This window comes from Propithecus coquereli, unplaced genomic scaffold (genome assembly GCF_000956105.1).
Source record: "Propithecus coquereli isolate 6110/MARCELLA unplaced genomic scaffold, Pcoq_1.0 Scaffold50, whole genome shotgun sequence".
In the NCBI taxonomy this organism is placed as follows: Eukaryota; Metazoa; Chordata; class Mammalia; order Primates; family Indriidae; genus Propithecus; species Propithecus coquereli.
The window spans coordinates 6,107,034-6,124,929 of record NW_012150841.1 but is presented as its reverse complement, the minus strand read 5'-3'; the positions used below and the strand labels follow the sequence as shown (position 1 = coordinate 6,124,929).

General features: G+C 39.6%; 1 protein-coding gene across 1 annotated transcript in view; it reads left to right on the top strand.

The window, feature by feature from the left end:
• The window catches only part of PCYT1B (phosphate cytidylyltransferase 1, choline, beta), a 75,698-nt gene that overhangs the window by 23,568 nt on the left and 34,234 nt on the right, over window positions 1-17,896 (top strand). Inside the window, exons 2-3 of the mRNA XM_012656348.1 lie at window positions 1,701-1,800; window positions 11,270-11,386. Coding sequence (XP_012511802.1) covers window positions 1,701-1,800; window positions 11,270-11,386 — 217 coding nt within the window. The remainder of the gene's footprint in view (window positions 1-1,700; window positions 1,801-11,269; window positions 11,387-17,896) is intronic.

The following is a 17,896-nucleotide window of genomic DNA, read 5'->3' as shown; positions in this document are numbered from 1 at the left end:
CTCTGGGGCAATGTTCTGCCCCTTCCCCCTTTTCCACAGTTTCAGTGCCAAGGTAGCCTTAAAATAAATCCTTCATCCCTTGAGCCAACTTTAGTGCGTGTAGGTTCCTTTCAACCAGAAGAGCCAAATTAGAATTTGTGACCAGTAAGTGCTGGAAAGGGAGTTTGAACCCTGGTTTTGTGGCTGCAGAGTTTCTGCTCTTGTCACTGCACCCCTTTGCCACATTACAAATGCTGTTCCGGACCACCACAGTGTGTGAGGTCAACTTAATGTATCTGAAAAAGAACCAATAATGGACTCAAGTTTCCTGAATCCTTGTCCCAAGTCTTGGTTTGCTTCTAGAGCCCTGAAGGAGTGGGTGGGGGCTAAGAAAGTCTCAGACCACGGGGAGGTCTCCAAACAAAACTGGGGCAGGACTCCAGCTTCCACGGTGGAAGGTGCTGCAATGGGGAAAGAGGGTGGGGGCAGGGCCGGGATCGAGTCTCATCCGTGCAGAGAACTGGGGCTCTTCAATGGCAGGGATTGGTTTTATCCCTACTTCTGTTCGCAGGGCCTAAGATAGTGGCTGACGTATATTTGAATGCGTGCACGTGAATGAATAAGTGAATGGCAGAAGTGGGTCCCAGCCCCTGTTCAAATGTATGGAGCATTCTTTAGTCTTCTCAAGTTAAGGAACACCTGTCTCCATCTCTAAGAATTCATGCAGCACTGTGAATAATGTTTACAGTGAGTAGTTAACTTCAGCTTTAAAAATAACAAAGATGATGCAGTGGTGATTGTGGTAATAGCATAGTTCAAAGACTACAGATGGACAACTCTGGATTGCATTTCCCTTGTTTATGAAAACACCATTCGCTTTGTCTTCCTCTGCCTGGAGAGAGTGAGGTTTTCATTTTAAGAGGCTGACTACAAAATGCAGGGCCACTTCCTGGGCAGGCTTCCAAGTGACTACATCTTTCTCAGAGCGTTCCTCAGATCCCTAGTCCAAACTGCCTGAGGCGGGGCCTCCAGCCATTGGCGGCTGTGGAAGCCACCACAGGAACAGTTAGTTGTCTGCAGCCTGCCGGAATTGCTGTGCTTTCAGGCCCTGCCTGGGCACAGATAACGGCCTCGGCCTTTGCACCGAAGAGACGTCAGAGTTTGTGATTGGCCAGGCTGGCGTATGTGAAATACAGATGTTGTGCCGCGCTTCTGAGTATGGCATTCCTTCCGGCCGAGGCCCCTGGGCGTGGGTGAGTCTAAATGTTTGAAGACTGCCCTGGTTGGTTGTGAAATGTTCAAAGCTGGGCATTGTGACTTGCCAAGGGCATGATTTAGCATATTTCTTAACCCTGCTGAGCCTCAGTTTCCTTTTTGTGAAATAGGGATAGCATTATCCTATACCCTAGGATAGAAATATCTATCCATCACAGGGGGTTGTGAGGCCTAAAAGAGATGATGCCAGAGTATCTCATCTGGTACCTGGTATGCAGCAGACACTGAAGAGCTCTTATTCTTTCCGAAGCATCAGTTAAAAAAAAAAAAAAGTTTCGGTGAAAATGCCCCGTCTTTATTTCTAAGAGTACAATATTTCTCTGAGAGATTCAGTGGATATATTCTACTTCTTAATCATACCTGTATAGCCAAGAGAAATGAAACTTCAGTTTAGTGCCAAAGGAAAGTTTGTCAGACTGTATTCCCTTTCTTTTTTTCCCTTCTAGACCCTGACTGCACCTGCCCCATTTGCCGATGAAACCAGCTGCCAATGCCAAGCACCCCATGAAAAACTGACCATTGCTCAGGCCCGCTTAGGAACACCAGGTGAGGCTGTACTTCTTGTTTCCCAAATGGGCCCTGTTTTGACATTGAAAGTATCAGAAAGGCTCGTCATTATTTGAGCAGCACTTGCCTTCAATAGGAGAGTTGAATGTAGAGATTCTAGCACAGTGCAAGAGGGGTAAACACTAACCAGTGATAAACTAGACCGACCAAAGTGGGCGAGTAAAAGATGCAACAGAATACAGGAGCTTAAGCCCCAGCTTTGCCACTTACTAGTTCGACAGCCAGAGGCAAATCACTGGAAAGATCTGAATCTGTTTCTTCATGTGCAAAAAAGAGACAACAATATCTACTCACAAGGTTTTTGTGACAACTAGATTCGGTTAAAAGTACCAAAGCATTGTTTTAAACTGTGAAAGCTTATGCGAACCTAGGCTACTATAATCATTACCATTCTTAAAAGTCTATGTTTTTAAAAAAAGTTTCAAGTGTGCCCTAAGAAGAGTGGGCTCTGCTATAGAAGTTTGTTCATTCATTCATTCTTTTAGCATAGGATGGATGAGGAAGAGATTTAAAAAGAACTATAAGGTACTATCTCTGTTTCCCAAGAGTTTTCATGATAATTACAGAGACAAGACAACTAGATATGAAATGAAACTCACAAGTATCATACGTGTACATGCTTAGGGGTTAAATCCTGCAACACAGATGATAACTGACAGTTTAGAGAAGGGCAGATTCATTTGGCCTGGAGCAGTCAGGCAAGACATCAGGAAGGGAGCAGAAAAGAGCTGACACTTTGGGGAGAAGTAAGATTTGGACTGTGTGGGCAGAAAATGGAAAGGTATTCTGGGCAGGTAGAACAGGAATGGTGAAGGCACAGAGATAGAGAGCTGTGTAGGAGTAAATGAGTGTCATTCCAGTTGATTGGGATGGACTAGGTGAGCAGGTAAGCTTTGAGCCATTTAAGATGGCATAACTTGATGATTTCCACTTGCCATTGCAAAAACCAAACAACCCAAACCTAAAAGAATCCATGGGACAAAGGACAGTTTGCTTAATAACAGCAGTGGCTATTTATTAAGTGCTTCTATATATCATGTCATTTCACTATCACAACTCTGTGATTAGTACTTTTAGTATTTTACAGATGAGGAAATGAAGGCTTAGACAAGTTGTGACTCTGCACAAGGTCATTCAGTTAGTAAGTGGCGGTGGTTCTCACAATTAAGCATGCACCAGAGTCCCCTGGAGGGCTTGTTAAAACACAGATGGCTGGGCTCCCATCCTCGAGTTTCTGAATTGGTCCAGCTGGGGTGGGACCCAAGAAGTTGCAGCTCTAACAAGTTCCCAGGTGTTGCTGCTTCTCAGGGGTACCACACTTAGAGAACCACCGGTGAGTGGTAAAGCTGGGCTTTGATCTCAAATCTGTTTGTAGTAGAGCTTGACCTCTTAGCCATGACACTCTCCTTCCTCTAAGAATAGCCTTCAAAAGAGTGAAGCGAGAAGGAGAGTGGGCTGAGTTAGTAAGCTTTTTCGTGGGCTTCTTTTGATGAAGGCAACAAGAAGCTTGGGGAAGTAGTTCAGAGCAGCTAAATCAGTTGTTCCCAGACTTTAGTGTGCAAAGAATCACCTGGTAAACGTGTTAATGCAGCAGATTTTCTGTTCCACTCCTCCCCACCCCCAAATCTGGGATGGGACCCAGGCATTTGCATTTTTAACCAACAGCCAGGGTGATTCTAAAGTTAGTAGTCTAGACATCACATACTGAGAAATATTGACCCAGCAATAAATCTAAGGGACGTCAAATCACATGAAAGTCCAGGTGGTTATGAAGAGAACAGATTTGACTTAAAGTTAAAGAATGAGCTTCAAGCCCAAGCAGAAAGGGACCCTACTTTTCTAGGGAAAGGAAAGTAGAACTTACTGCGTATCTGCTTGGTGTGATGCTCTGTACTCTATCTCATTTAATCCTTGCAAAAACCGTGCGAGATAGGTATTATTGTGTCCTTTCTACAGAGGAGGCAAACAAGACTTGGAGAACTGAAAAGTAACTTGTCAAATGTCCCAGCTGAATGGGTAGAGCTAGGATTTGACCCCGAGTCCCCGTCACATCAAAGCTCTGCTTTGCCCAGCACAGTGGGCTGCCCTGAGAAGCACGATCCATAGCAGGCCATGGAGCTCAGTGAAAGCACACTCAGCTTTGAGCTGGAGGGTGGAAGATATGTGAACAAAACAGACAGGCAGTAGCTGTGATCTTCTATAGTGGCAGGACCATCTGCCATGTTCACTGCTGTTTCACCAGCACCTAAAGAAACACTTGTCACATACTGTGTGCTCAGTATTTTGTGAGCGAATGAATGAATGAATAAATGAAAATTTGGGACAAGAGAAGGAGTTTGTTCTGTGGAAATAGAAGCAGAGGGAGTTTGTTCTGATCCTTTGAGCCAGCACGAGCTATTATAATTGGGTGAAATTGAGCACCTATGCATTGCTTAACAGCCAAACAGTTTAAACCCAGAGAATCAAGCCAGAATAAGATGGTCGAGATAGCTGTGTGGTGGGCTTTTTGGAACACAGCTCACTATAGAGGGAGTGAGGTAGAGCACAAGCGAACTTCTAATCTTTAGAAGAGGAATTCTCCTGTCTTATCTGATGACACTGGGAAGTTATCTAAGAGTATTTGTGATGTTGATAGACACCTAGGGGAACTTCTGTTAGAAATTCCTTTATTTAGAACTTCTAATAGCAGTGTTAAATTGTAACAAGAAGTTAGTTCTTTCATTACCTGGAAGGCACCTATTAGTCGTAGACCACACTCTGATAACTGTTATTTTATTAGAACAGCAGTTCTCAAACTTTGGTGTGCTTAGAATCCCTGGGAGTGCTTGTGAAAACACAGACTGTGGGCTCCACCCCCAGAGTTTCTGAGTAAGTCTGGGGTGTGGCTGGAGAATTTGCATTTTTAACAAGTTCCCAGGTGCTGCCACTGCTGCTGGTCCTGAGACCACACTTTGGGACCCACTGCTTAACAGTAACCATTAGCAGTGGTTGGAGGGAGTGGCAGGGAGATTATAAAAACATAATAGTTGGAGCATTGTACTGTTAGCAGAAAAGCTCAGGGAGTTTTTAAAAATCTTGCTGTTCGACTACTATTTGAGCAAACAAGAAAAACATTATTACTATTTTTTGAAGGTTTTGGTCATTTTCAGGAGTAGTAAGAAATTATCTCTTTGCAGTGCTATCTCGAGCATTCCACTAAAAAGGCAAGACAGAGTGGAATTTGGTGTTTATGACGCTCTTCGAGATTATAGTTATAACTGAAGTCTCTCGCTATCTCCTACACTAGCCATAGTTTGTAACTTTATACAATTAATTGCCTACAATATGTTTCACAAACTTAAGTCTGCCCAAACAGGGGCTGGGGCATAAATTCTAGAAGAGGTAATGACAAACTTTGCTCATACCTCTTAGCTCCTTGACCTCATTTGTGAGGTTACAGTGGTGATGAAACTTCAAGAGAAAGAAAAGAGTAGAGTTAAAAAGCAATCGGAATTAGTGCCTTTGGTCTTAGCTAGTCCGGCGGTGGAGCTATGAACTTATATGGTATTGTATATATTCTGGGGCACAGAGAATCGCTCCTCTATCTTGGCATAAAGGAAAAGTCCAAGAGATTGTGTCAGAGCTTCCTTTTCATTAAAGTTGACTTTTTTTTTTTCTTAAGGGAAACTCAGTTCTGATTTTCTATTTTCCTTCTCAAAAGGAGATTTGTATTAATCTATTTCCATAGTGTGTAGAATTTCCCAGACTTCAATTTCCAAGAGCCACCTTAATGAATTTTGCCTTATTTGTGTACTACTTGTGCTATAATTTACTTAATAATTTTCCTTTAAACATACTTTTCTAAAACTTAAATTTAATGTATTTAAAAAGCAAACATCAATCATTATCATTTTTACAAAATAGTATCACTGGCTATAAGTAGAAGGTAACTATAATGTTTATATAAAACCATATAAATTTTACAAAATAAATATGTAACTATTAGATTTTAAAAGGTTAATTTTGTGTCACCTTTTTTATACATCAGTTACATACAAAACAGTGCTAGTTACCATAATTATTGGGAATTTAGTAATAGTCTCTATTTTGCTTTAAAGAAAATAATCCACATCAGCATGTAGTTTTCTAGCAGACACCACAAGGCAGAGGAAAGAGCAGTAAAGTCTGGTTGGCACTCAGATATCATCATAAATTGGTTGTGCGACATTGCGTAAGCCACTTAACTTTGCTGAGCCTCCATTTGCCCCTCTATGAAATGACAATAGTGAATCCACATTCTCCTAGCTACCTCATAGGGTTGATGCAAAGATTAAGTGAAATATATGCGCTTTGTAAATTGTATGTATTTTTAAGACACTATTCAAATGCCTTAAAATAGCCATAATCAAAGCTTTGTTAATAGCCATAATCAAAGATGAACAATCACCCTTTTATTGTTGTTTGAATCTGAAGCAAATACCAAGAAATGCCTAACATACCCCACAATTGCATGAATTCAGATGTAATGCAGTTGGTGATTGCCTCCTGTCTGGCTGTAGGTATGTTTAACTTTTTAACTAACTGACAAACTGCTTTCCAAAGTGATCGTACCATTTTACATTCTCACCAGCAGTACGTGAGAGTTCCAGTTGCTGTACATTGTCACCAACACTTGGTATGGTTGATTTAAAAAAAAAAAAAATTTAGCTATTCTAGTGGGTATGAAATGTTATCTCACTGAGGTTTTAATTTGTATTTTCCTAATGACTAATGATATCCAGGATCTTTTCATGTGTTTATTTGCCACCCATATGTTTATTTTCTTTGATGAAGTGTCTGTCCAATTTTTTGGCCTTATTTAAATGAGTCGTCTTATTATTGAGTTTTGAGAGTTCTTTGTATATTCTAGGTATAAATCTTATACATATATAAAATTTGCAAATATTTTCTCCCTGTCTATGACTGACTCACCTTTTCCTTTTTGTAAAAATGTCCTTTGAAGAGCAAAAGCTTTAAATAAAATCCAATTTATCTTTTTTGTTGTTTTATAGTAGAGGTCCTGTTTAAGAATGTTTTGGGGTCCTATTTAAGAAATTTTGCCAAACCAAAGGTCACTAAGATTTTCTCATGTTTTCTTCCAGAAGTTTTATAGTTTTAGCTCTTTAGGCATATGATCCATTTCAAGTTAATTTTTGTATGTGGTATAAAATGTGAGGTAAGCTAGCCCCCTTCACTGTTCCATTTACTTATAAGTGCTGAATAACTTATAAAAATTTAGAATGTAAGATTCAGGAAGCTAAAATGATCAAATTTTTCCCACAAAACTGTATCATGATCATTATTTGTGTCCATGATCCTCAAGTAAATATTCACCATCATTTTGGTGTTACATGTAATTCACTATATTTAAATTATCTGAAACATGGTAACCAGCATGTGGTATACAGACATGCACTTTCCCAGAACATCACATTTATCTGATACACTTTACTGTGGCCATTCAGGATAAACAGGAACTTACTTGAAATTCTTTTCAAAATTTATACTAATCTGTGGGCAGAAAGACTATAATGCCATTGTATTAGTTTTCTGTGCTATATAACCTATTACCACAGACTTAGCGGGTTAAAACAACACACATTTATTATCTCATAATTTCCATGAGTCAAGAGTCTGAGGCTGGCTTAGCCGAGTCCTCTGCTCAGGGTCTCACAGGCTGAATTCAAGGTGTCACCCTGGGCTCAGTTCTCATCTGGAGGTTGGCTGGTGATAGATCTGCTTCCAAGCTCGCTCAGGTCATTGGCAGAATTTATTTCCTTGTATAAGACCAAGGGTCCAGCTTCTTATTTGTTGTCAGCCAGGGGCCACCCTCAGCTCCTAAAGGCCACCTGCAGTTCCTTGCCATGTGGCCTTCTCCATAGGCCCTCTTACAACGTGGCAGCTTGCTTCCTCAAAGCCACCAAGGGAGAAAGAGAATGAGTCTGCTAGCAAGATGGAGTCTTATAACATCATGGGAATGACATTTATCACCTTTTCCATTTTCTGCTGGGTAGAGGCAAGTCACAGGTCCCACATACACTTCAAGGGGTGGGCATTACACAAAGCCAAGGATCACTGGGAGCCACCTTAACATCTGTCCACCACAGCTATGCAATAATTGTGCTCTGAGTTCTTTTTTGCTTTTAATTGATTTCTGATCACTGCCAAACCTCCAGCTTCACAGGCCCATGGTTCCCCACATAGATGCTCTGGAGAGTCCCCAGAAAAATATCAAACAGAAGATTAAAACAAATAAACATCCAGACTGACTAAAAAAGCCATGCTCTATTTTTTTAAAAAAGTTTTATTATAGAGATTTTCAGAAACACCCACAAAAGCAGAACGATATAATGAACCTTCATGTGTTTGTCACTCACACCTAACAACCACTAACCCTGGCCAGTCTTGCCCCATACACACCCCCATCCACTTTCTCTTCTTGATTTGAAGGATTTGAAACAAAATCCCGGACTTCTATCATTCTATATACATGTCTAAAAAATAAGAACTCTGGTTTTATTAAACATAACCACTATACCATTATCTTACCTAAAAATATTAACAGTAATTCTTTAATACCATCAAATATCCAGCATTCCAATTTCCAATTATCTTATGTCATCATTTATTTATAGCTTGTTTGAACCCAAATCCAAATAATGTCCATACTTTACAATAGGTTTATATGTTTTTTAAGTCTCTTTCAATCTGAAGGTCCCCCTTTTATCTCTTTTTTCTTTATCTTTCTCTTCTTTTTTTCTTGAAGTTTATTTGTTGAAGAGACAAAGAGACAAAGTTCTTTTTTTTCCCTTTTGGTCCTGTAGTTTCCCACAGTCTGGAAATTGCTGACACACCGCAATTTTTAAAAGTGAGCTTATTGCAAAATCAACTCCATAAATACTCTTCAGATTTACTAAATGGCCTTTTTCTCAGTAATTATGTCATCTTTCTTTACTTTTCTTTCCTCCCTGCTTCCTGAATTCACTTATCTTGATCACCTCTGAATCAATAACAAAAAGTTGTACAAAACTGCCATCTGCTTTCCCCTGGGGTTTATATCTTAAAACAAATTTTCCCCAATTGAATTCAAATTGAATAAGAGCATTGAAATCAAGGATCCCTCATTAGATAGTTTGTTATCTCAAAGCATTTTCTATTTACTGTGCCTTATTTAGAATACAGTATAATCCCACGAAGGCAATTGTTTGTTCAAAATAGTGTATAATTGGAAATAATTGCAATTCCCAATCTGCCATAAAGTGTCTCGAATTTTTTTATTAGAGAAATTTAATTTATTAGAAACATTGTACCATCTGAATCTATTAATGTAACGTTTCTTTATGTTCCAAATTAATGAGGTTGCATTGCATCAAGAAATAATCACAATTTTAAATCTAAAGATCATTCAACAGAATTTGGCATTGATTTCTTTCCTTTGAAAAAATTTATTTTCATAACATCAATATAATACATGCATGTATTTTAAGAAGTCAGCAGGACTCTTAGGCTTATAAAGAAAACCAGCAATCCCTTTCCCTACCCACCCACCCGAATTCTGTAGGCACGCACCACTTGACAATCAACTTTCCAAAATGTTCCTGACATCTCTAATCCATTGTCATTGGCTTTCTTGTTTTCTCTGCCCTTAGGGGGAATTATATCTTTTTAACTCTTTCTCGGTAATTTTTTGTAGTGTTTTGGGAGAAAGTGGAGATAAATGTGTATGTTCAGTTCACCATATTTAACTGGTAGTCCTCATATTCCTTTCTTTTTTTTTTTTTCTTTTTTTGAGACAGAGTCTCACTCTTTTGCCCAGGCTAGAGTGAGTGCCGTGGCATCAGCCTAGCTCACAGCAACCTCAAACTCCTGGGCTCAAGCGATCCTCCTGCCTCAGCCTCCCGAGTAGCTGGGACTACAGGCATGCGCCACCATGCCCAGCTAATTTTTTCTATATATTTTTAGTTGTCCAATTAATTTCTTTCTATTTTTTAGTAGAGACGGGGTCTCAGGCTGGTTTCGAACTCCTGAGCTCAAACAATCCACCCGCCTCGGCCTCCCAGAGAGCTAGGATTACAGGCGTGAGCCACCGCGCCCGGCCATATTCCTTTCTTAAGAACACTATTGTGGCCACATATATGTCTCTCTCCTTCTTCTCAGTGCAAGAATAAAATGCCTCTATATTCTTTGTAACTATAGAGAAGAGGTGATGGGGTGATTAAGATAAGAGCACTTTGATTACTTCTTTCTCCTGTCAGCCATTTTGGGATCCTCTTCTTGGATTTTCACTTTTGAGTTCCTTTGTTGAGAGTCTCAAAGAATATAAAAGTTGGCAAAATATATAGAATTTTCAACAAACATAACAGGCATCTTCCAGACTATCAGGATAGGGGTATATTAGAGCTGCAAACTCCTTCCTTCAACCAGTTAAAAAGAATAATTTTGTGACTTGCTTCATCCATCAAATTGAGAGAACCCTACTCCCCAATCTCCCCCTCTACCTAGAAGGGGATGGGGTCTTTGGCCTGGCTCAGCAGTAGTATCATCCTGCAGTTTCTAATGCAGTCTCTGGGTTCCCAGTGGGGGCTATGGTGAAGTGTGTCTGTCATCCTCATGGAACAGCTCTTCCCAGAGCATTGGATATCATTGCCAGAGTGTCTGTTGTGGCCTCTTCACTTTTGACCTTTCTCCCTAGGAAGGACTATGGTGTTGGTTGCTCATTTCCATCCCTGAGCACCACCCCTACATGCAACATTTATACCCTGACTCTACTCCCTCTGGGGCAGGTCGTCCCTGATCTCTTAGGGAGTGACCTTGTACACCTGTATGCTGATACATGTTCAACAACTGGCCCTCTAGTGGGAAATAAGCCAGTATTCGTAGCATTTGCCAATTTCTATGATGTAAACTCCTATCATGGCTGACTTCAGGCTACCAACATGACTTGGAGTTGGGAAGAAAGGTGCACAACTATCTCTTTGAACAATATCAGCAGACTTCAGCACATCAGTGCCTTTGAAATAGGGCCCAGGGTCTTCATTCAGGACTTCCGGACTCAAGGATGAAGTCATTTTCCCTTTCCACTGAGCTCCTCAGTTACTCCTGCCTTGATGCTCCTGCTGGGCTGACTCTGCTAGCTCAGACATCTAGAGCCCCCTCTGGGTCAAAAGAACTTCCCAGTGCTGTGCTTGTCTTTCCTATTGGCTAACAAGGTGTGTTCTGGTTTGACCTTAATTTTGTTATGATTTTGCTCTGCTTCGATGTCTTCAGAGGAACCTCTCTTTAAAATCAATTTCATGCACAAATATGAAACTGATGGTACATAGAGATTATGTCTTATCCAGGTGAACTTTCTTACAGCACCGTACTGTTGAGAGATAACTGGGATTCCTCATTCTGCAGCTCTGTTAACAGTGTTTTCTTTCTTCCACAGTTGACAGGCCTGTCCGAGTGTATGCAGATGGAATATTTGACCTCTTCCACTCAGGTCACGCGAGGGCACTTATGCAAGCAAAAACACTGTTTCCCAACAGCTACTTGTTGGTAGGAGGTAAGAAGTGTATTTTCTCTTTGTCCAGAAAACTCCTTTATAATATGCTTCCTGACAAGGACCCCTTTCAGAGTTCCATCAGTAAAATCTGACATTGTTAATGCTTCTAATTCAGCCCATACTGGCTCATTTGTTCAATGCCTGAAATTTAAAATGATGTTTAAAAAAAATATAGGGGAAATCACATCATGGGATTGTATACCCCTGATCCTCAGAGAGAGACGGACTGATATTACCACCAAAGGTAACTGTTTCACGTTTTCTATTAATGCCTTCCTCCTAGTGTTTGAAGTATGATCTAGTTTATGTTTCTAAAATTTTCCAGAGGGTTAGGAGAAGCAATATTATTCTGGTTTCAAATCTTGAAGAACTGAGGGGGCTTAGGACGATTAAGAGCAAGCAGGTCATTATCTATTTCCTTTGTGTGACCCACAGAACTTAAGATGATGTTGTGCTAACACTAGTGGCTTACAACAGCCCTAATTAGTTGAATTTATGTGCAATGTGTTAAAGAAATGAAGATTTATATATCTAGAAAATCTTGGTTCACAATGAAGAGACCGACTTACTTTTTAAGCTTATGGAAAGAGAAGGGTGGTTAGATGTGAATTGAAATTTTCCTGCTCCAGAAGGCCTACGTATTTCAATTTGGTTGAAAGGGATAGTGCCTGACTAGGGAGACCAGCATCTCAACTCCCACAGCTTCTGAAAGCAGCATATCCATTCACCGTGATGAGTTTTTGTGGCATATGAACTAGGTGCTATATAAGCCTTAGACCTCCACTGTGAGAAAAAAAGATGCTGGCAAGAGACTGTATATCTGTTATTTAAAGTATTTTGTTATCTTCTGCAATTTTAAAACTACTTTCTGCATGTTTAAGAGGAACGCTTCTGGAAATTTTGCCAAAGGTGGTGGCCACATGGCTATTGAATGGAGTTCTTTCCAGAAGGAAGAGATGGTGAAAGGCAACAGTTACTGGGCAAGTCATGCAGAGGGAACCCAAAGCAGGCAGGGGACCTGACCCTTGCTCACTTCCCTTTATCCTGAGTGGAAAACCATTTCCTGAGTGGGCATTACCACCTGGATCCTGGTCCTAGGCTACTGAGGCCCTGGGAGATCTCTGCAGCATTTGGGCTTTGGTCATCTTGGATACCTGAGTTTGGAGGTGGTTAGGTGTGGGTCACAGTTAACAAGAACACTAGCCATGGCTCTGGGTTATCACATCGAAAGTAAGATCAAAGGAAATGTGCAGCTTTCTGTACATTCTTGTAAATTGGAGAAGGCAGTAAATTAGTATCAGCAACTCTCTAGGTCATTAGGCAACAACGATTTCACTGATTCACTGAATGACTCCTTCATTTAATGACTATTTATTGAACTTGCTACATGCCAGGCATTCTTTTGTCCACTGGGGATGCAGCCATGAACAAAACAGACTGTCTATGTCCTCAGAAGACTTAGAGTCTGAGGAAGAGGCGGACCACCCACTAAACAAGTCAATATGTAGTAGTGATCCTGTGAAGAAATATAAAATAGGATAAGGGGAAAGAGTGGCTGGATGGAGGAAGGAAGGGTATTTTAGGTAGGAAGGTCAGGGAAGGCCCCTCTGAGGAGGTGACATTTGTGCAGAGAGCTGAATGAAGGGGACACAAAAGCCAGATCATTGAACCCTCCCTGTACAGCGTTCTTCTCATCAGCCAAGATCATAAAGTGGGGCAAGTAGAGAAGACATGGCGGCTACTGTGATATGTTACTTTTTTGATTTCTGTATCTTAAGGAGGCTTTTCATGGAGGCGCAGATGATTTAATACTCAGAAAAATTAATATGGGCAGGAGTTTGGAGCCAAGAATTAAAGCAGAAGAGAAGGAGAAAAATTCTGACAAGAAATCCCGAACTTCATAGCAGCCGTGCAAAGAGGGCCACACAGTCATTTTATAACTCTGAAACTCTGGGAACTGATGCTGCTCCATCAGGAAGAACCAGCTTGTCCTGCCCTAAGATCTTAGATAAGTGCTTCAGAGAGTCGCTGCATAGGGGGCACTGAGTAATCCGGTGAATGATGTCCTCTATAGCAGGTTTACAGAAATTTCAGATTAGAAATTCAGATACCCCCTCAATGGCTATTACGTATGTTCTCTGTGGAAGTCAAGGGTATGTTAAACTACCGGGATGACCATGGAGACCATATCCTTTGGTAAGTGACAGGGACTGGAGTATAAATGGAAAAATGAAACAATACTACATGAAGCTATAAAGAAATGGTGTGGAGACTTTTGGGGACAATGACAAGGTAAGAGTGAAGGCTGGGCATGGTGGCGCATGCCTGTAGTCCCAGCTGCTCAGGAGGCTGAGGCGGGAGGATCGCTTGAGGCTAGGAGCTCAAGACCAGCCTGGCCAACATAGAAGGACCTCATCTATAGAAAAAATAAAAAAATTAGCCAGGCATGGTGGCATGCACCTGTAGTCCCAGCTATCTGAGAGGCTGATGCAGGAGAATTGCTTGAGCCCAGGAGTTCGAGGCTGTAGTGTATGATGATTGCACCTGTGAATAGCCACTGTGCTACAGCCTGGGCAACAGTGAAACCCTGTCTTTCAAACAAACAAACGAACAAACACCAACCCTGGGCAACACAAACAATAATAAATAATTTCAATATGTTCTTTTCTCCACATTCTTATCATTCTTATTATCCTATTTAAAATAATTGGGTGGTAACACTATGAAATATCTTTTAACTATTCTATTGATAAAATTCAGTGGGATCCTGTATTTCATTTGTTTCCATTCATTTAATATTTGATCCTGAGTCTGTTAAACAGAGATTCCAACTTCCTGTGTGTAGGCAGACTGCTACAGAGGCATGGTGCTGGAGCTCAAATCCCATGAGTGGCATTGCTGTCAGGATGTGATTTCCCAAATGGTGAACACCTTTTGGTAAAATTGTCAACAAAACAAAGTGCAACCTTCCTTTGATATACATAGTAATTGCCTTCCTCTATAATTCAGCATCTATCAAAACTATTCCAGAAATACTTTGTGATTATAGGCAAAACAAAGGCAGATTATAGACTCGAATGATTTAAAATAATTATGCAAGGACATTCAGAAATCTTATGGGATGCAGGAAAATTCTCATGTGGAGCTGCCCCATGATTGCAAGATGTTTAGCATCATTGGCCCCTGCCAGCTAGATGCCATTAGCTTCCTCCAGTCATTACGACAGCTAAAGAGGCCCCACAAATTTCCAAAATGCTTCCTAGGAAATGATGACGCCCTTGTCAAAAACCATTGTTTTAGACTAGGAGTCTTCAAACTTTGTTCCCCACAATCCCTAAAAGAATTCTGAAAAAACTATATACATTCTTGTACATTTTAAAGTTGACATCTAAAATTTTTATCCTAACTTTAAGTAGTTATAAAAGATGTAATTTCTGGAATATTGTAAATATTAATCTTTTAAAAAAATAATACTTTATTTTTTGGGCAGTTTTAGTTTCATAACAAAATTGAGTGGAAAGTGCAGAGACTTCCTATATATCCCTTTTCCCACACACACGCAACCTCCCTCCCTATCAACATCCTGCCCCAGACCGATGCATTCGTTACAACTGATGAACCTATATTGACACATCATAATCACCCAAAGTCCATAGTTTATGGACTAAGGTTTACTCTTAGTGTTACACATTCTATGTGTTTGGACAATGTTAGAATGTAAAATGTATAATGACATGTATCCACCATTATATTAATAGTATCATATGGAGTATTTTTATTGCCCTAAAAATCCTTTATGTGCTACCTGTTCATCCCTCCCTGCCCCAACCTCTGACAAGCACTGATCTTTTTATTTTATCCATAGTTTTACCTTTTTGAGAATATAATTTCACATAATTAGAATCATACAGTATATAGCTTTTCCAGATTGGCTTCTTTCACTTAACAATATGCAGTTAAGGTTCTTCAGTGTCTTTTTATGGTTTGATAGCTCATTTCTTTTTTCCTAGTTATTTACTTATTTATTTAGGGACAGGTCTCGCTCTGTCATCCAGGGTGGAGTGCAGTGGCCCAATCATAGCTCACTGGAGCCTCAAACTCTGGGGCTCACGTGATCCTCCTGCCTCGGCCTCCCAAGGTGCTGGGATTATAGACATCAGCCACCATGCCCAGACTCATTTCTTTTTAGTGCTGAATAATATTCCATGTCTGGATGTACCACAGTTGATTTATCCATTCACCTACTTAAGGACACCTTGGTTGCTGCCACATTTTGGCAATTATAAATAAAGCTGCTCCTTCTATGCCTAGTTTGTTGAGGGTTTTTATCATGAAAGGGTGCTGGATTTTATCAAATGCTCTTTCTGTGTCTATTGAGATGATCATATGGTCTTTGTTTTTGCTTCTGTTTATGTGACGAATCATGTTTATTGATTTGTATATCCTTGCATCCCTGGGATGAAAGCCACTTGATCATGGTGAATTATCTTTTTGATGTGCTGTTAAATTCAGTTTGCTAGTATTTTGTTGAAGATTTTTGCATCTGTATTCATAAGGGATATGGTCTATAGTTTACTATTTTTGTTGTGTCCTTTCCTGGCTTTGGTATCAAGGTGATATTGGCTTTGTAGAATGAGTTAGGGTGAATTTCCTCCTTCTCGATGTTATAGAATAATTTTTGTAGAATAGGTACCAGTTCTTCTTTGTAGGTCTGGTAGAATTTGGCTGTGAATCCATCTGGTCCGGGGCTTTTCTTGATGGGAGATTTTTTTTTTTTTTACTGCTTCAATCTCACTGCTCATTATTGATTTGTTCAGGATTTCTATTTCTTCTTGATTCAAGCTTGGGAGGTTGTGTGTTTCCAGGAATTTATCCATTTCCTCTAGGTTTACTTGTTTTTGTGTGTAGAGGCTTTTGTAGTATTCACGGATAATATTTTATATGTTTGTGGTATCAGTTGTAATGTCTCCTTTTTCATTTTTGATTGAGCTTATTTGAGTCCTTTCTCTTCTATTTCTAGTTAATCTGGCTAGTGGTCTATCAATTTTGTTTATCTTTTCAAAGAACCAACTTTTTGTTTCATTGATCCTTTGAATTGTCTTTCTGGTTTCTATTTTGTTTAGTTCTGCGTTGAGCTGTGTTATTTCTTTTCTTCTGCTGGCTTTGGATTTGGTTTGTTATTCTTTTTCTAGTTCCTTGAGATGTGACATTAGGTCACCAATTCTATTCAACATAGTACTAGAAGTTCTAGCCAGAGAAATCAGGCAAGAGAAAGAAATAAAGGGCATCCAAATCTGGAAAGAGAAGGTCAAATATCCCTGTTTGCTGATGATGTGATCTTGTATCTAGAAAACCCAAAAGACTCCACCAAAAGACTCCTAGAATTGATAAATAAATTCAGCAAAGTCTCAGGTTACAAAATTAATGTACACAAATCAGTAGCATTTCTATATGCCAATAACAGTCAAATTAAGAGTCAAATCAAGGACTCAATACCATTTACAATAGTTATAAAGAAAATAAAATACCTAGGAATATACTTAACCAAGGGGGTTAAAGATCTCTGCAAGGAGAACTAACTCAGGTGGTGCAAAGGCATCATATGTAACCTAAATGTTTGTACCCCCGTAATATTCTGAAATAAAAAAATAAAAAATAAATAAAATAAAAAGAAATCATAGATGACACAAACAAATGGAAAAATGTATCATGCTCATGGATTGGTAGAATCAACATTGTCAAAATGTCCATGCTGCCCAAAGTGATTTACAGATTCAGTGCAATCCCCATCAAAACACCAATGTCATATTTCACAGATCTAGAAAAAATAATTCTATGCTTCATTTAGAACCAAAAAACAGCCCAAATAGCCAAAGCAATCTTAAGCAAAAAGAACAAATCTGGAGGCATCACATTACCTGACTTCAAATTATACTACAAGGCTATAGAACCAAAAAGCATGGCGCTAGTATAGAAACAGAGACATAGACCAAAGAAACAGAATAGAGAACCCAGAAATAAAACCATCTATCTACAACCAACTGATCTTCAACAAAAGCAGACAAACAACATACACTGGGGAAAGGAAGCCCTATTCAATAAATGGTTCTGGGAAAACTGGATAGCCACATGCAGAAGAAAGAAACAGGACCCCTATCTCTCACCATATATAAAAATTAATTCAAGATGGACAAAAGACTTAAATGTAAGGCATGAAACCATAAAAATTCTAGAAGAAAATGTAAGAAAAACCTTTCTAGACATATGCCTAGGCAAGGAATTTGTGACTGAGACCCCAAAGGCAAATACAGCAACAATAAAAATAAATAAATTGGACTTAATTAAGTCAAAAGTCTTCTGCACAATAAAGGAAATAATCAACAGAGTAAATATATAACCTACAGAATGGGAGAAAATATTCGCAAACTGTACATCCAACAAAGGGCTAATATCCAGAATCTACGAAGAACTCAAATCAGCAAAACAAACCAGTTTTTTGTTGAAAAAAAA